The sequence below is a fragment of the Taudactylus pleione genome, unplaced genomic scaffold (genome assembly GCF_031769625.1).
Source record: "Taudactylus pleione unplaced genomic scaffold, aTauple2 ptg000190l, whole genome shotgun sequence".
NCBI classification, from domain to species: domain Eukaryota; kingdom Metazoa; phylum Chordata; class Amphibia; order Anura; family Myobatrachidae; genus Taudactylus; species Taudactylus pleione.
The window spans coordinates 8246391-8272388 of NW_028284592.1; the positions used below are offsets into that span (position 1 = coordinate 8246391).

The window sequence follows — 25998 nt, forward strand, 5'->3', positions numbered from 1 at the left end:
TTATATGCAGTCTAGGAGGGAATGTATACGTTTTGCAGATGGTCACAATGTTTGACGTACAGTATGTTAACTACATAATATTGACAGGGAATGGGTATGAAATACCGCCGGCCGCTATATATGATCTAATTTGTTTATTATAATATTATCTTGGTACCAAGCCCATGATCATTTATATCAGAATCAATAATGTTCCTTAGATGGCTGTTTCTGTCATTGTTGTTATTTATTTTTTCTTTAAGAATCATTAAATACTTTAAAGAAGTACCCCCAGAGAATATTTAATATTCAGTGTGTATTTATTTTATACATAATATATTAAAACCATTTAAAATCAAAGCTAGTCTACACTCTGTATTTTGTTATGATGTGCTGCTGTGTGTGTGTGTGAGGCATACTGTATTACTTGGCTACCATCATTTGTGATTTTAGTGTAGTTATGCATTTGTTTTAGAGCTGACCAGTTGGCCAGTGTGCAGAATTCACAGAGAGGGGCAGCTGGGGACAGGGCAGACTTCTGGAAAAATCGAGCCCAAAGGGCAGGGGCAAAAAAGAATGCAAAAAAGAGCCGTGATGACCTGACACCCATATCCTGGATCAGCACCAAATTCCCTTCCTATGAGAGAGTCCTGCTGCGGGAAGGTATGGGAGAGCATTTGCATGTTTATATCTACTAAAACAGCAAAAAACTTACTGAAATGTATTTTGTAATCTTCAATCAAAAGTTAGCCACGGTCTGCCACTGTTGTTGTTATCTTTTATTTATAAACTGCCACAAGGGTTCCATAGTGCCGTACAAAGGGATAAAACTGACAAAAACATACATAAGGACAGACTGTATATAAATTCTGATAGATCCATAATTACAGTGAGCAGCCACCATAATTATGTACAGAAGACAAAGGTGAGAGGGTCCTTTCATGTGCTTACAATCAGATGTGGGTGGATGAACACAATTTTACTCTGTACTGTTACAGTTTATTATAGTTGCTTTAATGCAGTAACCAAGTTCCTCAAGTGTATACATAGGGTTGCCGAATTGTGAATTAAGAAGTGGCGGTATGGTAAATGGAACAGAATTGTCCACATAGTTCCTGGAAACTTTAGGGATTTTAAGTTATTAGCCCTAATTTTGTTTAACACTATTTTTTCTTTTCTTTTTACCTTTAAGGATCTTTATTATTTGCTTGCCTAAACTTTTTAAAAAAATATTTAGCACTATTTAATAAAATACAACGACATGTCAAGTGATGCCATTTAATATGTATTTGTATTTTACTAAATAGTTTTAAAAAATGTAAAATTATATTTCTCTAGTCTCCACCTCTCCCATGCCACTAAAAGTAAAAATGATTAATTTGTTGTTTAATCCCTGATGAAAATGCATTGGAGGTGCATTAAAACATAGGAACCTGCATATTTTGTCAACCAGAGTGCCGCACCTTCTTGTGAAGATTATTTGCAGTTCTTCTGAAGGCACTAAGTGAAGCAACACATTGGAAGCTGTGAGTGCCGTGACCTCACTGACCAATCAGCTCCTAACTGTCATTTTTCAAACACAACCTGTAAAATGACAAGAGCTGATTGATTTGTACTTTATCTCTCTCCAAGGCTTGATACAGCTAGCCCTATATCTACCATGTACCCGGTACTATGCACAATTAAACAAAGAAAACTTCAGTTTCCAGTTATTTTAACTGATGCTATGTTGTTGTTCATGTTGCAGCTGGCTTTAAAAGACCAGTTGTGGTGTTTGGACCGATTTCAGATGTAGCAATGGAGAAACTTGCAAACGACGTGCCAGATCTATTTCAAATAGCCAGTAAGTGATGATCTGTTGACACATGCAGTGTCAGTCTGTGTCTAGAACAAATGTGAGCATTTTTTCTGTTTCACTCTTCCAGAGACTGAGCCTAAAGATGCTGGTTCAGAAAAGACGAATGGAGTAGTACGGCTAAATACAGTTAGACAGATTATTGAACAGGTAAGTAGCACCAGGCAACCTGTTTGGTAATATGTGCAGTAATTATTGTGCTTGAACATTTAAGTTGAGTAGTGAGTTCTGACATCATTACTGTGATTGGGCTTGTCTGAATTAAGACGCATATACTTAAACTCCATCTACCTCTGCCGGGCCGTAACACCAGTAATAGGACTGGTGATTCTGGCGGGTCTTGCATTGCCTCTAGTACTCTTCCTATGCATTGCCCCCAGTAGTAATCCCCCCCTATGCAGTACCCCCAGTAGTAATCCCCCCCTATGCAGTGCCCCCAGTAGTAATCCCCCCCCCCCTATGCAGTGCCCCCAGAAGTTGGCCCCCTATGCATTGCCCCAGTAGTAGACCACCTATTTGCCCTTTAGTGACCTGGGCCTAATGCCCAGGTCACTCACACCTATTTGGGGGGCAGATACCTTCAATTGAGCCTAATGCCCCCTACATAGCCCTGGCCTTGTGCCCGCCTATATACCCACAGGCCTATTGCCTGAATTTATCCCACAGGCCTAGTGCCCAACAACCCTGGTGGTCTAGGGAGGGGTTAAATACCTGTGGCCCAAGGCGCCTACCGGTACGGTGGAAGAGGCTGCGGGGGTGGAGCTTTGTTAGCTCTTTTTCTTTCCACCCCCACAGTCCTCTCTGGTCTGCTTCATTCTTCTGCCTCTGGCCCATCCTGGCCAGCGGCGCCGCCTCTTCCTTTCTTCCTCCTTGATCACGCCGTCTTCTGGCCTCTTGCGCGGCCGCTGGAACTGTTGCCGCGAAGCTCTTCTCTTCGGGAGGTCTTCACTCCTCCCCCTCAGCAGCCGGACTGAAGTTTCCCGCTCAGCGGCGTCTAATACGAGACGCCGCGAGTGAGTGGGGCTATGATGCTGTGAGCCGTGATTGGCTCGTCGCGTCTGCCTTCTATCCAAACAACCGCCGCTTCTTGGCTTCCCGGCGACTAGCTCCGCTTAGCTTGCGCCCGGAGCCAAGCTTCTCCCGCTGTCACTTTACCGCCGACACTGGTGGAAGGGACCAGGCGGTCCCTTCACCAGCTCCCGCCACGGCTGCTTACCCGGCGCTGAGAACAAGCACACTGTCCAAGCACCGGCCACGGATTTGTCCTACAGGGAACACATCTCCTCTGCCTGCCCCTGCAGCTGTGCCGATGCTGGGATCAAACTCTTGATCCCAGCACGGATTTCCACAGCAGCAGCCAATGAGAGTCTGTCTGACTCTCATTGGCTGCTGTAACAAACAGCATTGTGTCTTTCTCTGCTGGGCAGGCGGGTGCCGGTGACACGCTGTGCTGCAGCCAGCTGTCAGGGATTGGCCACAGCACAGCGTGTCCCCGGGGACCCGGCTACTTTTTAAAAGTGAGTCCCCAGTGCTCAATCCCGGGTAAAACACGCGCTATAGCTCAAATTTGCGAACACTGGGTATATAGGGCTCTATATCCTACCAACCATTGTGCTTTGAGTAGTTAATTAAGAGCCCATTGCAACTAAATTGCATATGCATTGTGTTTGACTGTTTGCTAGCTGCTGTGCTTATACTGCCATTTATTTCTGTCTGTCAGTTATAACTCACTGTTTTTCTCCTCATCCCTCTGTTGCAGGTGTGTGTTTTTTTTTCTTATACTTCACATGAAATTGTTATTTGTCAAGGTTGTCACATTACATTGCATTGTTACCTGTAAATTGATATGTCAAAAAGTAAAGGCAATCAGGAGGAGGCCCCTATACTGTTTTCATGTAAAAACTGTTTAGCGGGCTTGACCTCTCAGGACTTGATTAAGGATGTTTGTGTGCCTTCTGTTATAAAGAGCCACCTCACCAGTCCAGTATACCAGTCCCTGTACAAGAGCCATCTTGGGCTACTCCAATAATGCCTCCTTGTTTGGAGTACCTACAGCATGCTATGTTTACACCTCCTATACATCTTCCTGGATGGATGCTTATGCCCACTCAATTCAGAGTATGGCTCAGTCAGCGGTTGCATTCAGACCGTTAGTTAGTAAGGCGCCTAAACGTATATATGGATTCATACGAATCAGATGATGCGCAGGGTTCTTCTCAAGAGTCTAGCTCGGGAGAGGAGGACCATCCACCCTCAGTGGATGTTCCTTCTTTAGTGAAGGTGGTTAAATCAAGCCTAGATATTCAGGATGATGAACCAACTCCTAGTAAGAAGGCTGCAGTGTTTAAACACCAGAAGGTGGTCAAAACAGAGTTTCCTAATTCTGAGCAGCTCACTGAGCTTATGGAAGAGGCATGGGGTAACCCAGATAAACTGTTTTAGGTGCATAAAAGATCACCATTGTTGTATCCTTTTCCAGCTTCTGAATGTACGAAGTGGGAGGTACCTCCTACTGTGGATGCTCATGTGCCGCACTTAGTCAGAAATGCTACACTGCCTATTCCGTCAGCATCTTCTCTTATAGATTCTACAGATAGGAAAATTGTAATATGTTTTTAGTAGGGATGTGCGCCGGACCATTTTTGCCGGATTTGGTTCTAATTCGTCGTCCGGATTTGGATTTGCCAAACTGCGGTGACTGGATTTGGATTTTTTTTACCAAAAATTACAAAAAAAGCTAAAATCACATAAATTGGCCCTTTTTTTCTTCTTAAAAGTATCATTAACCTCAATAACATTAATTTCCAGTCATTTATAGTCAATTTAGACCACCTCACAGCTTATAATATTGTTTTCAACATTATTGGCCAAACGTTGCAATGAGCTGACTGGTTACTAAGCGACAAAGCAGGGGCACAGACACCACAATTAAAGCACATCTATGAAACATTGCCACACAGCAGTGGCAGAAATGACCCACCCAGTGGGGTACGGTCAGCAGAATCACAGTACTTGTTTACATAGTGGGCTACGGCCCAAGGAGTCACAGTGCACAATCTTATTCACATTCCATCACATAGTGCCCCTGATTCACATTACACCATAAAGTAGTGGCTCTTATTTATGTTACGACACACAGTAGTGCCCCTTTTACACAATGCCCACAGTAGTGCCCCTTTTACACAATGCCCACAGTAGTGCCCCTTTTACACAATGCCCACAGTAGTGACCCTTTTACACAATGCCCACAGTAGTGACCCTTTTACACAATTCCCACAGTAGTGACCCTTTTACACAATTCCCACAGTAGTGACCCTTTTACACAAAGCCCACAGTAGTAATGCCCCTTATACAATGCCCACAGTAGTAGTGCCACTTATACAATGCCCCCAGCAGTGGTGTCCCTTACACAATGGCCCCAGTAGTGGTACCCCCTATGCAGTCCCCTTAGTAGTAGGTCCTCCTATGCAGTGCCCCCAGTAGTAGTATGCCCCCCATTAGTAGTGCCCACATTAGCAGGCCCCCAGTAGTAGTGCCCCCAGTAGTATGCCCCCCAGTAGCAGTGCCCCAGTAGTAGTGCCCCCATTAACATGCCCCCAGTAGTAGTGCCCCCATTAACATGCCCCCAGTAGTGGTATGCCCCCCATTAGCAGGCCCCCAGTAGTAGTATGCCCCCCTTAGCAGGCCCCCAATAGTAGTATGCCCCCCCTTAGCAGGCCCCCACTAGTAGTATGCCCCCCCTTAGCAGGCCTCCAGTAGTAGTAGTGTCCCCCCTTAGCGGGCCCTCAGTAGTAGTATGTCCCCCTTAGCGGGCCCCCAGTAGTAGTGCCCCCCCTTAGAAGGCCCCCAGTAGTAGTAGTGCCCCCATTAGCAGTCTCCCAGTAGTAGTATGCCCCCCCTTAGCAGGCCCCCAGTAGTAGTATGCCCCCACTAGCAGGCCTCTAGTAGTAGTAGTGCCCCCCCCTTAGCAGGCCCCCAGTAGTAGTATGCCCCCCATTAGCAGGCCCCCAGTAGTAGTATGCACCCTTACACACACACAAACACACATAAAAAAACCCAAAAAACTTACCTGAATCCCCGCTTCCGCCGCCGTCCGCTCTGCTCTATAACGCGCAGAGGGAGCGGGGCTGTGTGTTTTATCTGTGTAGGGCAGACCGCTATCACAGTGGTCTGCCCTACACTAGAGGAGCCCTGACGTCGGATTCTCTCACGAGAATCCGACATCAGGAGGCTGCGGCTCGGCCTCGAACGGGGATCCGAGTCAGGCAGGGAACACCCGAACAGCGTTCGTGTGGACTCGGATCCCCAATGTTCGGAGTAGTTCAGATTCCACAGAATCCGAACCGCTCATCTCTAGTTTTAAGGCAGTATTTTCATCTTCGGGGGCTGCTACTCGTACAGCTATGGCTGGAGCCTGGGTAGCCAAGGCTGTTGAAGAATGGACGGGGCATTGGAACACTCTCTACCAGATGCTACCAGAGAACAGATTAAGTATATCTCCCACATACGGGAAGCGGCCTTCTATTTAGGAGGAGATGCAATAGATGCTGGAATTTTAGCTTCTAAAGCATCAGCAGTGGTGTGCAGGGTCCTTTGGTTAAGATCCTGGAAAGCTGATACAGAATCAAAGAAGGCTCTGGAATCCTTACCTTTTTATGGAAATTTACTTTTTGGAGCAGAGTTAGATAAGATAATAGCTACTCTGGCAGCTTCAAAATCTGCAGGTCTGCCGTCCACGGCTACATTGAAGTCTAGGCAGTTTTCTTTCCGGTCTTTTCGTCCTTAGGGATGAGCAAGGGAACACTTCCTCCAGACCATCTAGTTTTCGCAGGACAACCAGGCGATAAACAATGAGGTCTGGGCCGGCCAGACATCCGGCTTCTAAGCCGGACGACTAACCCTCGGCCTGACGGGCTGGGCCACCTCCAAGGGTATACCAGGCTGGGGGGCCGATTTCTTCAGTTTGACTTTTGCTGGCATCGAACAACACCAGATGCCAGGGTCCGAAAAGTGGTCTCTCGGGTATGCTGTCACTTTCCGGAGGCATCCTCCCCAGAAGCTTTTTTGCACAATTCCTTCATCAGGTGCTATAAAGATGGCCCTTCAGGAGGCCATTCATTCCCTGTTGCAGGCAGGGGTAATAATACAGGTTCCTGTGTTACAACAAGGAAAGGGTTATTTTTCCAATCTATCAGAAACCAAATGGGTCTCATCGCCCTATTCTAAATCTAAAAACCCTTGTTCCGTATGGAAACACTCCTATTATTTTGGCAATGGAACCTGGGGATTTTATGGTTTCCCTGGACATTCAGGATGCGTATCTGCATGTTCCTATTATGCCATCCCGCCAACAATTTCTACGGTTTGCTGTCCTACAGCAACATTACCAATTCCAGGTGCCGCCCTTTGGCCTATCAACAACCCCTCGGGTATTTACCAAGATAATGGCAGTCATGACTGACTATCTCAGGCATCAGGGAGTCAGAATACTACCATATCTGGACGATAATGTGATATTGGCACAAACTCCAGTTGTTTTACAACACCATCTTCAGCTGACCATAGCCTACCTACAGAAGCACGGCTGGATCAACAATTGGAAGAAATCCTCTTTATCCAACACAGCAGATTTTAGATCTGGGAGCACTTCTGGACTCTCAGGCACAAAGGATCTTTATACCAGAGGACAACATTGCGGCTCTATCATTGAGAGCACGCAAACTGCTAAAAAAAGCGAAGGGTATCCGTCATATCCGCAATGCAGGCCCTGGGATCAATGGTATCCACTTTCGACATTGTGGAATGTGCTCAGTTTCATTCCAGGCCTCTGCAAAATTGATTCTCTCCAGGTGGAACGGACAGTATCTTATAAAGTCCCAGAGGATCCTTCTCACTCCAGAGGTTCGTCTCTCCCTCATACACGGCGGAGAATGGTCTCTCCACCCGGGAGTATTTCAGCTCTTGGTTAACAAATGGGGTCTACCAGACATACATCTCATGGCATCACGTCACAACCACAAGGTCCCCAGGTACGGGTCCAGGTCCAGAGACCCATATGCAGCATTCATGGACGCACTGGCAGTAAGATGGGACTTCAAGCTGATGTATCTATTTCCTCCTATTTCCCTCCTCTCTCAGGAAATTCAAGCAGGAAGGCGGAACAATAATACTAGTAGCTCCGGCTTGGCCCAAACGTCATTGGTTCACCGACATACAGAATCTATCCATAGAAAGTCCATATCCCCTTCCTCTATGGCAGGATCTGTTAAAGCAGGGTCCCTGCCAGCATCTGGATTTACCTCGTCTGGCATTGACGGCGTGGCTCTTGAATCTTCCATCTTAAGAGCCAAAGGTTTCTCCAGCTCTGTGATTCAAACGATGTTTAGAACACGGAAGCCTGCCTCTGCCCGCATCTATTACAGGGTTTGGCATTCTTTTGGTCAGTGGTGTTCCTACAGAAAGTATGACCCTAAGGCAGGGGTCTTCAACCCGTGGCCCGCAGAGACATTCTCCGTGGCCCGCCGATGGTTACTGTGTATTGCAGACCACAGTAAGTGCAGTCTGCACTACAGACAGAAACAAATACACCGGCGCCGGCAGCAGTGTGTTTGTTTTGGCAGCCAGCCAATGAGAGTCAGACAGACTCTCATTGGCTGCTGCGCCCACTGCAGGAGCAGGGCTAGAGCTCACTCATGAGCTCCATCTTCCCGCTCCCGCAGTGGGTAATGGTAGAGACGTCATGACGTCTCTCCCATAATTTAGAGCAGGCCAGCCCGGAAGGACGGAGGAGCGGACGGCGGCAGGAACGGGGTTTCAGGTAACTGTTTTATTTTTTTCTTTACGTGTGTGTTTGTACTACTTGGGGCACTACTGGGGGGGGACCACTATTGGGGGCACTGCATCGGGGGGGACTACTACTTGGGGCACTACTTGGTGGGGACCACTACTAGAGTACTGCATCAGGGTGGACCACTACTGGGGGGTGGTACTACTGCTGGGGGCACTGCATCGGGGGACCACTACTGGAGGCACTGTATAGGGGGGTTTGCTACTGGGGGCACTATATAAAGGGCACTGCATAGGGGGGGGACCACTACTGGGAGCACTGCATAGGGGGGAGGGACCACTACTGGGAGCACTGCATAGGGGGGGACCACTACTGGGAGCACTGCATAGAGGGGGGACCACTATATAAGGGGCACTGCATAGGGGGGGGACCACTACTGGGGGCAGTGAATAGGGATGACCACAACAGGGGGCCCTGTATAAGGAGCACTACATAGGGGGGACCACTACTGGGGGCACTGAATAGGGAGGACCACTACAGGGTGAACTGTATTAGAAGCACTGATTAGGAGTGATCTCTACTGGGGGCCTGCATAAGGGGGACCACTACAGGGGGCACTGCATAGGGGGCATCACTACTGGGGGCCTGCATAACGGGGACCACTACTGGGGGCACTGTATAAGGAGAACTACTGGAGGACTGCATAAGGGGGACCACTACTGGGGGCACTGTATAAAGGGCACTACTGAGGGACTGCATAAGGGGGACCACTACTGGGGGGCATTATATAAGGGGGGACCACTAGTGGGGCAGTGAATAGGGACGACCACAACAGGGGGCACTGTATAAGGGGCACTACATAGGGGGTACCACTACTGGGGGCACTGAATAGGGAGGACCACTACAGGGTGCACTGTATTAGAAGCACTGCATAGGAGTGATCACTACTGGGGGCCTGCATAGGGGGCCTGCATAATGGGGACCACTACTGGGGGGCACTATTGGAGGACTGCATAAGGGGGACCACTACTGGGGACACTGTATAAGGGGCACTTCTAGGGGACTGCATAAGGGGGACCACTACTGGGGGCATTATATAAGGACCATTACTGGGGTCACTGCATAGGGGGACCACTACTGGGGGCCCTGCATAAGGGGCACTGCAGAGGGGGGCAGTTATGGGACATAATTAAAATTGTAGGAGGGGGCAGTTATGGGTCAAAATTGTGTGAGGAGGGGAACAGAGTTTAAATACCGCAGTATAGCTTAGTGGCCCTCGGCTTCGTTGAATTTTTTAATGTGGCCCACACTGCCTTACAGGTTGAAGACCCCTGCCCTAAGGTGTTTAGGGTTTCCCAGGTACTGGCTTTTCTCCAGGCTGGTTTAGACCTTGGTCTCTGCCATGGCCACTTTAGAAGTGCAGGTTTTTGCATTGTCAGTCTGGTTCCAGAGAGAGATTATCTCATTACCAGATGTTAGAATTTTTTTTCAGGGAGTTCTGCGAGTTCAATCTCCTTTTGTCCCAACGGTAGCACCGTTGGATCTGTCTTTGGTTCTTAAGGGGCTAAAAGCTTCCCCATTTGAACATTTGTACTCTGTGGATTTGAAATGGTTGACAGCAAAGACACTTTTTTCTTCTCGCTATCTCTTCTGCACGCAGTCTCTGATTTGGCAGCACTATCTTCTTGCTCCCCTTTTATGATTTTTCACCAGGATAGAGCTGTTCTTGGTACAAGGGTGGGTTACCTTCCTAAGGTAGTGTCCAGTTTTCATGTAAATTAAGAAATTGTAGTTCCAGCTTTTCAGGCTCCAGACCTCTCTGTAGGTGTAGCGTCCCTGGATGTAGGTTGTGCTCTCCGTCTATATGTGGAGCGAACAAACTCAGTTAGAAAATCAGATGCTCTTTTTGTATTGTATGGTTTTCACAAACGAGGATGGCCAGCTAATAAGCAGATCCTGGCTCGATGGTTATGTATGACTATCAGGTGTATACACAGGGCTTGATTCAGAGGCGCGCTCAAAAAGTGAGCGCTCGCTTTGAATCAGAGCGGCCGCTTGTTTTTTTAGTTGCGGCCTCCTGGCTGCTCGCATAGCTGTTGGTTACCACCTACAGCTTATGCGAGCGGCCAGGTGATGGTCGCGATGGTCAAGACTTTGCGGTAGGGTCTCGTTGCCACAAGCCCCAGTGGACTTCCTGCTCTAATAGAGCAGAAAGTCCACCTACTGACATCACGAGTCAGCTGCCCCTTTTGGATGCGAGCGCCGGAGCGAGTGCTTATTGCGCTCGCTCCGGGGCTCGCGCACGCCGCTCGTGTGCACTGCCTAACAATCGACCCGCTTGCGAGCGGGTCTGAATCAGGCCCACAGGCTGATTTCCCTGTCCCAAACACGGTGACAGCGCATTCTACTTGGTCTGTAGGGCCATCGTAGGCTTTTGGTCACGGTGGCTTTGCTGAACAATTGTGCATTGCAGCCACGTGGTCTTCGGTGAACACTTTTCTTAGGTTCTACGTTTTTGATACTTTTGCCTCTCAGGATGCTTCCTTTGGGCGACGAGTTCTCCTTTCTGCTCCGGAGCATCCCCCACCCATAGGGGAACAGCTTTTGGACATCCCCATGGTATCCCTGAGGATCCCTATGGACCCTAAGAAAAATTAGAGTTATGGTAGACTTACTTTGATAACTCCTTTTCTTCGAGGTCCACAGGGCACCCACCCTGACTCACCTAGCTTCATTGGGTAAATTTTCTTTTCTTTCGGTCACTGATTCCCTCATCTTGAGTGAGAGTGTTTCTGGTGTACGATTGGTCTTCCTTCTCCTCTTTCCTTCTCCTGCCTTGAGGCTTGTTTACAAAACTGAAGGCCTGTGGCTGGGGGTGGGGCATATATGGAGAAGGACCCGAGGCATCCTGGGAGCTGAAAGCTTTAACGGTTTGGTGCCCGGATCTCTCCAACCACATTAGCCCATGGACCCTATGGACCTCGAAGAAATGGAGTTATCAAGGTAAGTCTACCATAACACCTTTTTTTCATTAATAGACCAACCCCATCTTGCAGTTTCCATGTCCAAGTTTCCTAGCCTTAAGTTCCAGCACTAATAGAGGAGCCCCAGAATTGCTTTCATTTTTAAGTGGCTTTTAAATGCAGCTGTTGTTTGGGAGTTGGAAACTAAGGCATAGGCTATTAAAAAAAAAAAAAAAAGGGTTTTTCGATCTTCATCAGCTGTTTATTTTTTCAATAATCATTTTTTTTTTTTTTCTTTTTAGGATAAACATGCTCTTATGGATGTGACCCCTAAAGCAGTAGACCTGTTAAACTATACTCAATGGTTCCCTATAGTAGTATTATTCAACCCCGACAGCAAGCAAGGAGTGAAAACTATGAGAAATAGATTGTGTCCAACATCAAACAAAAGTTCTCGCAAGTTATATGACCAGGCAAATAAGCTGAAGAAGACGTGTGCTCATCTCATTACAGGTGAGTCCTTTTTCATTTTTAAACCAAGTTATTTTATTCTAATCACTTGATCATTTTAAACCTAAGTAATAGTAGCACATGGTAGTCAGTTTCCAACCAACATTCCCCTATTCATCTGTAGTCCCACTCTCCTTATACTTCACAAACAGCTTTCTTTACACTAGAATGCCTTTTAGTAACACTGATGCTTACCATAAGGATATTTGTCCTAAAAAAAGAAATGACTACTGCACCTAGTCCCTATATTATTATTTTCTTCAAAAAAGAAAACCCCATATAAATGGAATATATTTTCTGTGTACCTATGCAATGCTGGGGGTGCTTCCAACTGACAACATATTCAAGAGACAGACAGAAGTTCTCCTATGGTGGTGCACTGGTATTTATTAAAATATAACTTTCTTCTTCAGGGGCCATAGGGAATCCGTCATTCAACAGTGGATGTCACTTCTTTAGTGAGGGCGGATAAATAGATCCTGAAAATAGAGGATGAGGCCCCTAAGCCTAAAACCCCGATGTTTAAACGTCAAAAGGTGGTTAAGGCTGAATTCCCTCAATCAAACCAGCTCATGGGCGAAGCTTGGGGTACTCCTGGCAGACTGTTCGAGGTCCCAAAAAGACTAGCGTCTCTTTGCCCTCTCCCTACCAGTGAGTGTACTAAGTGGGAAGTTCCTCCTACTGTTGATTCGCAGGTGGCACGTTTAGTCAGAAGCTCTTTGCTGCCTTTACCGTCTACATCCTCCCTTAAGGATGTCACGGATAGAAAACTGGAAACTTGTCTCAAGTCAGTCTGCTCGCTTTCTGGCGCTATCACTAGGCCGGCTATGGCAGCGGTCTGGGTGGCTAGGGCTATCGACGGATGGACAGAGGCACTGGAAGAGAGCCTGCCATCAGATGCTACCAGGGAACAACTGGCCTACATCTCCCATATTCAGGAAGCGGCCTCTTAATTGGGAGAAGCTGCATTGGATACTGGACTCCATGCCTCTAAGGCATCTGTAACCTCGGTAGTCGCCAACCAGGTCCTTTGGCTTACGGTCCTGGAAGGTGGACACGGGATCCAATAAGGCACTCTAATCCTTACCCTTCTCTAGGGACAGGCTGTTCGGCGCAGCGTTGGAGAAAATCGTGGCTAACGTGGCAGCCTCTAAATCTGCCTTTCTGCCATCAACAGCTGCCCCTAAGCCTAGGCCGTCCTCTTCTCTATCCCTTCGCCCCCAGGGTAAGGTAAGAGGACAGTCCTTTCCCAGGCAGTTTAGTTCCCACAAGATCTCCAAGCCGCGATCCAGTCTTGTTTTGCTAGACGTCCAGCTTCCAAGTCTGACGACAAACCCTCCATCTGATGGGGCAGGTCTCTTCCTGAGGGATCCCAGGGTGGGGGACTGAATTCTTAAATTTTCCGACTCTTGGCATCAAACGCCTGAGTCCGAGAAGTGGTCTCCCAGGGGTACTCCCTCACCTTCCTGAGGCATCCTCCCCAGCAATTTTTTTTACAGGTCCCTCATCAGACCCTATCAAGGCCCTGGCCCTCTAGGAAGCCATTCACTCCCTGCTGCGTTCAGCTGTGATAATACCGGTTCCTTCGGCTCAGCGAGGAACTGGTTTTTATTCCACTCTCTTTTTGATTCAGAAGCTGGATGGGTCTCATTGGCCTATTCTGAATCTCAAACCCCTCAACAAATTTATCCGAGTGCCCAAGTTCCGCAAGGAAATTCTACATTCAATTGTCCTGGCATTGGAGCCTGGGGATTACATGGTTTCTCTGGACATTCAGGATGCATACCTGCATGTGCCTATTACTCCAAGCCACCAGCGGTTCCTTCAGTTTGCTGACCTGCAGCAACATTACCAGTTTCGGGAGCTGCCCTTTGGTCTGTCAACAGACACTCGGGTCATTAACAAAATAATGGCCGTTGTGGTGGCCCACCTCAGGAACCAGGGAGTCAGAATCCTGCCATACCTAGACGTCCTCTTAATCTTGGCATGTTCACCGGTTTTGTTACAACGCCATCTCCAGCTGACCGTGGACTGCCTGCAAACACACGGCTGGCTCATCAATTGGAAAAAGTCCTCGCTATCTCCGTCACAGTGGATGTGCATCTGGGGGCACTCCTGGATTCTCGAATACAAAGGATCTTTCTGACAGCGGACAAAATTTTGACACACTTGCGTCTGCGCAACTTTCTCCACAATCGCATGTATCTATTGACTCAGCAATGTAGGTCCTGGGGTCCATGGTATCCACCTTCGATATGGTGGAATAAGCCCAGTTCTACTCCAGGCCCCTTCAACAACTGATTCTCTCCCGGTGGAATGAGCAGTATCATCTGATCCGGTCCCAGGCGATCCTCCTCTCTCTCTGGAGGTTCGGCTTTCCCTCTCATGGTGGCTACAGACGTCCCTTCTGGACCAGGGTCGCCCCTTCTGGATTCCAAATTGGGAACTTCTCACTACAGATGCCAGCCTTCGTGGATGGGGCGTGGTAATCTGTCAGGGATGGTAGACAACCCAGGAAAGTTGCCTGCCTATAAACATTCTGCAGCTGTGAGCAGTGTAAGAGCGCTCACTCTGGCACAAGATCTCCTCTGGGGCAGGCCAGTCCAAATCCAGTCCGACAACGCGATTGCGTTAGCCTACCTCAACCATCGGGGAGGCACGCGAAGTCGGACAGCCATGCAGGAAGTGACAAACATTCTGGTCTGGGTTGAATGTCATCCCTGGCAATCTCGGCAGTGTTCATCCCCGGAGTCCTCAACTGGGAAGCGGACTTCCTAAGCCGTCAGGACATACACGCCGGAGAGTGGACTCTCCACCCGAATGTCTTTCAACTCCTGGTGGACAAATGGGGCCTGCCAGACGTAACCTCATGGCCTCACGTCACAACCACAAGGTCCCCAGATACGGGTCCAGGACCAGAGACCCCTCAGCCAACTTTGTGGACACTCTGGCTGTGAGGTGGTACTTCAATCTCGCATACCTCTTTCCTCCGATCTCCCTCCTCTAGAGGGTTCTCTGAAAATTCAAGCAAGAAGGCGGCACGGTGATACTAATAGCCCCAGCTTGGCCCAGGTGACATTGGTTCACAGACCTACGGAGTCTCTCCATACACACTCCTTTTCCACTTCCTTTGGGGCAGGATCTTCTAGCACAGGGTCCTTGTCTGTACCTGGACCTACCTCGTCTGTCTTTGACGGCGTGGCTCTTGAGTTATCCCTCTTAAGAGCCAAGGGTTTCTCCCGCTCTGTGGTGCAGACGATGCTCAGGGCGCGTAAGCCTTCATCAGCCCGCATCTTACAAAGGTTGACACTCTTACTTTCATTGGTGCTCCCCCAGAGGCTATGACCCTAAGGTTTTTAGAGTCTCCCGGGTGCTTGCTTTTCTCCAGGCTGGGTTAGACCTTGGCCTCCGCCTGGCCTCTTTTAGAGTTCAGGTTTCTGCGCTGGCAATCTGGTTCCAGCGAAGGATCACTCCCCTGCCCAAGTTTTTAATATTGCGCTGTAAGTATCCACTTTTTTATTGAGGAGAAATAAGTTATATTTTAATATATACCAGTGCGCCACCATAGGACAACTTCTGTCTGTCTCTTAAATTTGAATGCTTACCATAAGGGCCTGAATGTTAGTCCAAAATCTGGTATGGTCTGATCAAATGTATGGGCTTTCATATCAAAGTTGTTTTTTTTTTTTCTACTTACAAACAGGACCAATAGCACATTATACCGCTCTTCCATCTGTCTTTAATCAATACTATGCCACAGTTTGTTTTTTTCATATTTTACACTGTCGAGAAAGATTAATGTGATTATTACATAAAAACTCTTGGACTGACAGTAGTGTAGTATGATGGAATTACACTTGCAGTATACCGGTTTCATTTTGAAACTTCACCACATACCACGTTTCTGTACATCACTGCCGTTTGCGTCCCTCATCCGAGGTTTCCAGATTGGGAGGAACAATACTTGTCAGTTGTAAAACACTTCCTGACTAAAGATTCAAAACTGTTTACTGACTCCCATCCTTTTGCTTTTCTCTACAGCCCCTATTAATTTAAATTCTTCAAATGACAGCTGGTATGGAAGCTTGAAGGATGTGATCAGAGATCAACAGACAGAAGCGGTCTGGGTATCTGAAGGAAAGGTAAATGTGATTCTTAATTATTATTTTTTTTGGGAAGGGAAAGGAAATTATGTATGTTTTTATTATTTTCCATATTAAGTAGTTGCCTCAGTTCACTTTAATAATATAATTGCATTAATCTGGAGGAGTGAATTCTATAATCTGTTGTAGAATCTGGGCCTTTTCCTGTAACTATTTCGGAATGTATTTTTCCATTGCATGAGCGGTCTCTTTTAATGTAATTTAGTATTTAAATATGTGAGGACATTGTTTTATGCTTTGAATATATTATGAATCTGAAAATGTAATCCTTTTTCTGGTCGAAACTCACAGCCAGATGGATTGGATGATGATGAGGACCGCATGTCCTATCTAACCGCTTTGGGGGCAGACTACTTGAGTTGTGACAGCCGATTAATCAGTGACTTTGAAGATACTGATGGTGAAGGAGGAGCATACACAGACAATGAACTAGATGAACTTGCGGATGATCCCATTCCAGTTTCAGCCATCAGTCGATCATCTGAACCTGTACGTCCAGAAGAGGTATGGATAACAGGAGCATTACAAAAGACAAAATGCAGCAGGAGATTAATGATGGGTGTTGCAAGCTTTATCCTAACTCTTCTTCACCTCTGTCACTGTGATCTTTTTCAGGTTAAAATGCTAGTTGTTGCTGATGGCATTATTACTATTACATTATTGCGTAGTTAGTGATATTGAGAAGATATTTGTCAGTTAAGTTCAGCTTATTATAAATGATCAGTTTTAAGTCAGAAAGGTGAATCTAGACCCATGTGAAGCAGTTGTCAGTTTAACATCAATAAGCTAAAATCTAATTTTTCTATGTTCGAAAACACTGCTTCTCATTTATGGTTAACATATATGCTGGTGAGCTGAGCATCCAATGCCGAACAATTAGTACATAGAAGTTTATATTTAAATGTGTTTACACCTTAATCATTGCAGTGAATATACTGATTCAAAATCAGGTTATTATAAAATGGAAGTTACAACCGCTTCACTGTACTCTCTCTAAGCATATTTTTAATGATGATGTCTGGCATTACTGTTTTAATCCATGCCTCTATGGCTACATACAGCTGGATGTATTGTCTAATTAATTTGACACTTCCTTAATCACTTGATTAGGATTCTTTTAAAGAAAAAAAAAAACCTTCGATACTATTGAGTAAAAGTCAGGGAAAAGCATAGAAAATAGGACTGTCTGATTTCCCACACTTCTGAATGAGGCTTACTTATATTTGTGGATGCCTCTATTGTGCAACCAAATATACAAATTATTAAGATAAAACATGAGAAACGTCTTTAAACTTCTTTAAAGACTCTTTCTTATAATCAGCTCTCCAGTACCTTTCATAATTCCAATTTTATGCTCAAACCAGTAAAAAGCTAATTGCCTTTTGGGGATAGATAAGTTGGGTACTAATTTGCAGCACATTACTGTGCAGATGAAAAGCCTGTACCTTCTAGTATTTACACTACTAGACTTAAAAAATGTTTACTGCTTTTTTCATTATTTATGGCTAATTAGATAATCACTGCAGTGCTGCGATTAATAACAGTCCATATCTCAATGGACTTAACAATTTTTTACACAAATATATACCCACTATGTACTTAATCTAGCTTGCAGGGCCAGCGGTAGTGAGAACTGCTGTCCCTGCTCATTACATCTCGGGGATATTGGAGGAGTCTTTAACTTGTTTATTTAAAAGACGACTCCTGTTTATTTAACACTGTGCATGCGCATAGCGTCAGATTACTCTGCCGGACAGAGGGCCTGGTTCAGATTTGGGAATAGCGTAAGAAAGAACAAGTAACTGTGCCTCTTGGTATAACCATGCTGCACTGCAGGTGGGGCAGATGTAAAATGTGCAGACAGATTTAGGTTTGGGGGGGGGGGGGTGTGTGGTCGAACTGAAATCTAACTTGCAGTGTAAAATAAAGTTGCCCAGCATTTGTGGGCTACATGCAAAAGCAAACAGTATTTACCCCACATGCAAAAACAGTGAATGTATTTGCACCCCTTGCATTGCAACATGGTTTGTCCATGTTCACAGTTACTTGTTATATCTTACCCTATTCCCAACTCTGAATCAGGCTCAGAGGCTGCAGGAGTGGAATCCTAAGATCCATCTCCTGTGAGAATGCCCCCATAGGCATAAAGCAGTTTACGCCATCTGAAGATGGCATATGCCAACGGGGCCAAACGCCGAAGTTTCGTACATAAGGATCAGACCGTAGTCCCCATTGATAATAATGGGGGCTGCATCACTAAATAGCCCTTTGCAGGAGATTTCTGTGAAATTATTGCTTTAGGCTATTAGTACATAGAGGGAAAAATAAAATGATGATAAATATGCTCCTAATTATTTGTATTACAAATTTGTAACATGACTTGAAGTTTCTTCTTTTTTTTGAAAATTCTTTTTATTGAAATTTAAACATTCCAAAAGATGTAATGTAGTAGTTAAAGAAAAATCAATACAAATCTTTACAGTGAAAACTACAACATAACAAAAGTGATTAAGTGAGCATGTTTGCCTCTATTATAATAGTAATTGTAATACATGAATGTAGTAAAGCATAGGAGTCAGTGTGAATTCAAGTGAATAGTAGCTTTTGAGAGTAAACACTATTGGGCAAACAAGTGGTAGAATTGAGAAAATAAAGACCGAAATGAGAAGTAGGAAAGAGGGAAAAAGGGGGGGGGGAGCCAGTCAGCGCTAGTCAATTGTATCATCAACACTTGATATAGGAAGAGCAAGGCTATATAGTGGTTAAAGGAGGTTCAGCCCCAAAGTAACTTGTCCATACTTTGATAAAAATGGTCTGAGGTGTCATGAATAACTGACATAATGCGTTCCAGTCTATAGGTGGACCAGATAGCGTTTATGGTAGCAGACAATGAAGGTGGAGTAGGAGATTTCCAGCAAGCTGTGATTTGACATTTAGCCGTGTTTAATATATGCTTGATCATTTTTTGCTGTGGTCGCAGAGTATTAGGAATGGGCTGAGAAAGTAGGGTATAAGAAGGAGCTCTTGGAATTTGTATGTGGACTATTGCTCTAATTAATTTATGAAGTGCTGACCAGAATTGTTGAATAATGGGACATGTCCACCAAATATGCAGCAAAGTTCCCCGTTGACCACACGATCTCCAGCACAGAACAGAAGACAAGGGGTATATTGAATGGAGACGGGTGGGCACTAGGCACGAACGATAGTAAAGTTTGTAGGAATTTTACTTTAGTTGAACTGATATTGAGCTTTTAGCAATTTCTCTCCTTATTTCAGAACATTCCTCGGGAGTCAGGGTCTCACCCAAATCTCTTTCCCATGCTAATTCACGTCCTATGCTTTTTTTACTTTTACTTATGAAGTAAATTATTATAGTAACCTACCCCCCATCCTGTTAACTAGGAAACCACAAGAGTCTGAATAATGAGAAAATAAGAATTATGAGGTAAAAGATCTTGGATCTGTTTCTATGCTGATGTTCACTTACTTGAGTGACTTTTTTGCTACTGCATTAGCTCGAAAATACAACTGGTATGGTGCATTGATTACACAAAGTGCATGCACAGAGGTGCTGTTGCAGTCGAGCCAGACAATTTCAGAAATGTCTTGGAAAAGTGATGGACATTTCTGTGAAGCGAGAGGGAGATGTTACATGGAGATGTTACATCTTATGGGCGTGTTGTGGGCCTGTCGGTGAAAGTGGTTGCTTATACAAATGCTCCACCGCTCACATAGGAGGACATACACTGACGGATATATTGCACCTGCCAAAGGCCTGGTACAAGTCTCGTTGGTGTGTCTAAGGATGTACCAATTGATATTTCAGCTCCTGCAGATGCTGACAGTGGGCGCCTCAGTCCTTGCACATTCGGAACACGATTGTACACCAGGAAAGGACTTTGTAGTGCCATTTGCATAAAGTCGCAAACAGACATCCACCAACATGGTGGAGTACCTTCAGTTCCAGTCCCGGCCTCTCTAAAGTGTTATTCTAAAGTGATGGATCAAGTCTCACCTGAACCTCAAGGCACAGACTCTCATTCTCTCCCAGGAGATACGTCTCTCCCTATTGTGGTGGCTCCAGCGTTTTCATCTGGACAAGAGACACCCTTTTTGGATCCAGGACTGGGTCCTACTTGCCACCAATGCAAGCCTTCAGGTGTGGGGGGCGGTCACTTGTCACCTAACCTTTCAGGGCTGTTGGATGCGTCAGGAAAGCCAGCTTTCCATCAACATCCTGGAACTTCGTGCTGTGTACAGGGCTCTGTGTCAGGCACAGCACCTTCAGGGAAGTCCGCTGACGGTACAGTCGGAGAATGCAATCACGGTGGCCTATATAAACCACCGGGGCGGCACTCGCAGTCAGGGAGCCATGCAGGAAGTCGGACGAATTCTTCGTTGGGCAGAACATCAACTTCCGTCTTCATCCCGGGCGTTCAGAATTGGGAAGCAAACTTCCTAAATCATCAGGACATCCATGCAGGCGAGTGGGCGCTGCATCCAGATGTCTTCCAGCTATTAATCTGCCATTGGGGCCTGCTGGACATCAACATGATGGAGTCTCGTTACAATAATCAGCTTCCAAGATATTGCTCCCCCCGCACCAGGGATCCAGAAGCTCTCCTGGTAGATGCACTAGCTGTTCCTTGGACCTTCCCTCTGATTTATGTCTTACCTCCGATATCCATAATTCCTCGGGCTCTCCACAAGCTCAAGCTAGAGGGAGGCACTTTGATCCTGGTGGCACCGGATTGGCCTCTGTGCATGTGGTATGCAGATCTACTAGGCCTCTCCATCGACGCCTCACTGTATCTTCCCCTGCTGCCGTATCTTCGTTCTCAGCGTCCATGTTTCCATCTGGATCTGACCCGTCTCACTTTGATGGGGTGGGTCCTGAGATATCCATCCTAATAGCAAAAGGATTTTCCAGGAGTGTCTTTAGGACCATGCTGCAGGCTAGGAAGCCTTCTTCGGCACCTGTTTATCACCGGGTTTGGCGTACCTATTTTTCTTGGTGTTCGACTAGGGGTCTTAACTCCAGGTCTTTTCGCCTTTCCCGTATCCCTTCCTTTCTGCAGACAGGTCTGGATTTGGGGCTTCGGCTCTCGTCCTTGAAGGTCCAGGTTTCGGCCTTGTGTGTTCTCTTCCAAAGGCAAATAGCTGTGCTCCCGGAAGTACAAACTTTTTTCAAGGGAGTTCTCCTGTGGCTCCCTAGGACCTGTCTTTAGTTCTGCAAGTTCTCCAGTCGACTCTATTTGAGCCGTTACAGACAGTGGATTTGTGTTGGCTCATGTGGAAAACTGTTTTTCTGCTAGCAATCGCATCGACCCGGAGGGTGTTGGATTTGAGCGCCCTATCTTGTCGCTCCCCGTTCCCTGTTTTCAACTCAGACAGGGCTGTGCTGCGCATTCGCCTGGGCTAGCTTCCCAAACGGTATCCCGCTTCCACATCAAATAGGAGATTGTGGTACCTGCGTTCCAGACTACCGATTCGTCTCAGCTAGAAGCTTCCTTGGATGTGGCAAGGGCTCTCCAGCGTTACATCAAAAGGACCAGGGACATTCGCAAGTCGGATTCTCTGTTTGTATTGTATGACGTTCATAAGAGGGGGGCCGGATACTAAACAGAAGACCTTGGCCCGCTGGCTTCGCTTTACAATTTGCCAAGCTTACTCCTTGGTGAACCTTCCTACCCCTCCGCTGGTGACGACCCATTCAACCCGGTCAGTGGGGACTTCTTGGGCAGGTCACTGTGGAGCTTCTGTGGAAGAGAAGGTCTGGGCTTGTGGGTAATTTCATTAACTATTTGGTGCCCAGACTCTCCCCTCCAGGCTATACCCAGTGTCATCCCTGTACCCCCTATGGAGTCGAAGAAAAAGACTTTACCGGTAAGCAATATAACTCTCCTTCTATCAAATTAAGCAAACATTTTTTATTTTTGCTGAATTTCAAAGACAATAACACTTTGACAGTATTAGAGAATGGACTCTTTCTACTTCAGGATCCAAAGGGTATCCACAGGATACCTTGGGGTATAGGTGTGACGTCAGTCACCGGGCACCATAGAGTTAAGCTTTTCAGCCTCCCAGGATGCACTAGGGTCCCCCTCCTATACCCCGCCCCCGAGCCAAGGCACCTCAGTTTAGTTTGGTGCCCGGCCGGAGTCGGGTCCACCTGTCAGAGTGGGGGCTAGAAGAGCCCCTGAAGCTTTCTCCTATGCAGCTGTGGCTGCACATCTGGATGTACAGCATGGACAGTCAGTCCTGACGTCCATGCTGTCTTCCCTACACCCCCGCCGGTACCAGAACGCCGGTACCGATCCAGGGATGCTGGTGAGCATCTGGGGTCACAGCTAGCGGTGACCCCAGATGTTCCGGACCATGGCCGGATTTAAGGGGGACAAAGGTAAGCAGCAGGGTCCCGGGGTGGGTCCCCGCTGATCACATGGTCCTGAGTCCCCAGGCAGGGGGCTCCCTGGGGACTGGCTGCAGCGTGGAGCCAGGCGACCAACCTGCGCTTCCACTACCCCCTGGGACAGCGGACCGCAGCAGAGCGGTAGCGCTGTGGCGTCCCAGGGGTTAAATGCATGCCAGGGGAGCGCGCCTTCCCTGTCTCACAGCGGGCGCCTCCCCCGCTGCACACAGCCCTCTCTGCACGCTGCCGACTGGTCCTGTGGCAGCGCTCCTCCCCCAGGCCAGCCTCCTCTCTGCTCCTCGGCGGCCATCTTCTCCTGAACGCATGGTGAACGCTGCTGGAAGCGCTGGACGGAAGCATCGTGGTCTGGGTCCCCCTGCATACCTCTCCTCCGCTGTGGTCAGGTCTGTGTATGCAGCGCTGTGTCCTACCAGGCCCTGTGTCTGCGTAGTTGAGTGATCAGCGCTGTTAGTGCAGGAATTGATTTTCTTTGCATTGTATGTGACTGTGCTAGCGCTGCTGCCTGTAACTTTTCTTCTAAACTGTCAGCTTTATTCTGTCCCTGTTCTTTCTGCTAAGCTCTTGCGGTGCGGTGCTTCAGGGTGGTCTCTCGCCTTTTAACTATTTAATTGGTGAGAGGGGTCACATACCTGGTGCCATCATGTCTGAAAGTGATTTCCCTCTCCGGCTACAGTGTACTACGTGTAAAGTACCGTTAGCGGAGGGGGAGGGTAGCGCGGAGGGCCTTTGCCGGCAGTGTTTGTCCATGGCGCGGCAGCTTACGGTTACAGCACCGGTACAGGAGCCGCCCTGGGCTTGTTTCGCTCAGGCGCTTACAGCCTTAGTGGGCCAGTTAGCTCCGCAGCCCGCGTTTACACCGATGGGTTTGTCCCAGCAGTCAGTGGTGTCGTCACCCATGCAGGGTTTCCCACGACAATTGGTGGTACCCCACAGTCTCCCTATTTCCCCGCTCCCGGTTTCTCAGGAGCCAGCGTGGGTTAACTCCCTGACGAGTTCTGTACAGCACTTGTCGGATGTGTTGCAAGGGGAGTCTGTGATGCGGCCGCATAAACGGCCGGTGGCGTCTCTGTCGGCTCCTTATGAGGATGACGAGGGGACGTCTGATGATGGGGAGATTCTGGATCCTTACGATAAGGAACCTCTCCAAACTAAGGACGCTGATGCTAAGTCCAAAGTATATATTCCTGGACTTATTCGGGCGGTCCGCACAGCCTTGGTGATTGAGGACGAAGTTCCCCCAGCGGCTAAATCTAAGTATGCCTTTTTCAAAGATGTGAAGGGCGATGCCACAGTCTTTCCTCTGTCGGGTCAGTTAGTGGACCATTTAGAGGAGGCGTGGAAACAGCCTGGCAAAAGATACCAGCCGCAGAGACAACTGGCGGTGGCTTATCCGTTCGCGGATAATTATTTTGCAAAGTGGGAATCCCCTCCACAGGTGGATTCTCACGTGACCCGTCTTGTCCGTAGTGCCACATTGCCGATGCCATCCATGTCCTCCCTTAAGGATGCTACGGACTGCAAGGTGGAGATCTGCCTGAAGTCCGCTTATTCCCTTGCGGGGGGGGCAGCACGGCCGGCTATGGCCATTTGCTGGGTTGCCAGAGCGATGTAGCGCTGGGCGGATTCATTAGAGGCTTCTTTTGATTCCGACTGTCCGGCCGAACAGGCGGAGTTGATTGGTAATCTCCGTGATTCGGCCACTTATATCAACGAGGCGGCCCTAGACATTAGTACTCTGGTGTCTAGAATTTCTTCAGCAGCGGTGGCTGCTCGTCGCACCTTGTGGCTGCGATCCTGGAAGGCGGACGCAGATTCCAAAAAGGGTCTGGAGGCGTTGTCGTTTACCGGAGAAGTTCTCTTCGGTCCGGATCTAGATAAGATTGTGGCCACGCTGGCGGCAGCCAAATCGGCTTGTCTCCCGTCGGCCGCTGCTCCTTCTGGTACTGGACCATCGTCCTTTCGGTCTTCTAGGGCCCAGGGCAGGCCCAAACCACAGTCGTTTCCTCGACAGGCTGGCCCTAAGAAATCGGCCAAGCCCCGGAAGCAGGCATGGAGTACCAGACGTCCGGCCCCCAAGCCGGATGACAAGCCTGCGGCCTGACGGTCCGGGCCTCCCTTTGGGGGATCCCAGGGTGGGAGGCCGCCTGCTGCAGTTCGCCCAGTGTTGGTCGGCCACTACGACAGACACTTGGGTTCTCGAGGTGGTCTCTCACGGGTACGCCCTCTCCTTCCGGCACAGACCCCCGGCGCGATTCTTCACCACGGGTCTACCATCAGACCGGAACAAGGCTATGGAGCTGCGGAAGGTTTTGCACACTATGCTCCAGGCTGGAGTTCCATTCTCCCAGAGGGGCCAGGGTTTCTATTCAAATCTTTTTTTTGGTACAGAAACCCAATGGGTCGTATCGTCCGATTCTCAACCTCAAAGCACTCAACAAGTCTTTGCGGGTTCCGAAGTTTCGGATGGAGACCCTACGGTCCATCATTCTGGCACTGGAACCTGGGGACTACATGGTGTCATTGGACATACAGGACGCTTACCTGCATGTCCCTATTCTTTTGCGCCATCAACAGTTCCTCAGGTTTGCAATCCGCAGCGACCACTTCCAGTTTCAGGCGTTACCTTTTGGCCTGGCGACAGCACCACGGGTTTTCACCAAGGTGATGGCGGTCATGGCGGCTTCTCTGCGGCTGCAGGGAGTCCGCATGTTGCCGTACTTGGACGACCTGTTATTGGTGGCAGGATCTCCAGAGCTCCTGTTACGCCACTTGGACCTGACCATTGCACTGCTGCAACGGCACGGCTGGCTAATCAACTGGCAGAAGTCCACTCTAATCCCGTCTCGGAGGATTCTGCATCTGGGAGCCTTATTGGACTCGGGACAGCAGAGGATCTTCGTGACGGAGGACAAGATCTCTGCTTTACAGTCAAGGGTGCGCAGTTGTCTGCACAGCCGCCGGGTGTCCCTACACTCGGCGATGAGGTTACTGGGCTCCATGGTGTCGGTGTTCGACATGGTGGAATTCGGCCAGTTTCACTCCAGACCTCTGCAGCACCTGATCCTGTCCAAGTGGAACGGGCTGCCTCAGTCTCTGAAGTCCCAGACGATTGTGCTCACCCCGGAGGTTCGCCTGTCCCTTGCTTGGTGGTTACAGACGACTCACCTCAACAAGGGACGTCCGTTCTGGGTTCCAAATTGGGTCCTGTTGACAACGGACGCCAGTCTTCGGGGCTGGGGAGCAGTTTCGGGTCCACACTTGTTCCAGGGCAGGTGGACGCCGACAGAAGCGGAGCTTCCAATAAA

The 25998-nt window shown here is 48.0% G+C and overlaps 1 protein-coding gene across 3 annotated transcripts in view; it reads left to right on the forward strand.

Annotated features, from left to right (window-relative positions):
• TJP2 (tight junction protein 2) overlaps positions 1-25998 on the forward strand; it is a 217085-nt gene that overhangs the window by 142274 nt on the left and 48813 nt on the right. For all 3 annotated transcript variants that reach the window (XM_088476614.1, XM_088476612.1, XM_088476613.1), the window contains 6 exons: positions 455-642; positions 1727-1822; positions 1905-1984; positions 11887-12097; positions 16136-16236; positions 16549-16761. In XM_088476614.1, coding sequence (XP_088332740.1) covers positions 455-642; positions 1727-1822; positions 1905-1984; positions 11887-12097; positions 16136-16236; positions 16549-16761 — 889 coding nt within the window. The remainder of the gene's footprint in view (positions 1-454; positions 643-1726; positions 1823-1904; positions 1985-11886; positions 12098-16135; positions 16237-16548; positions 16762-25998) is intronic.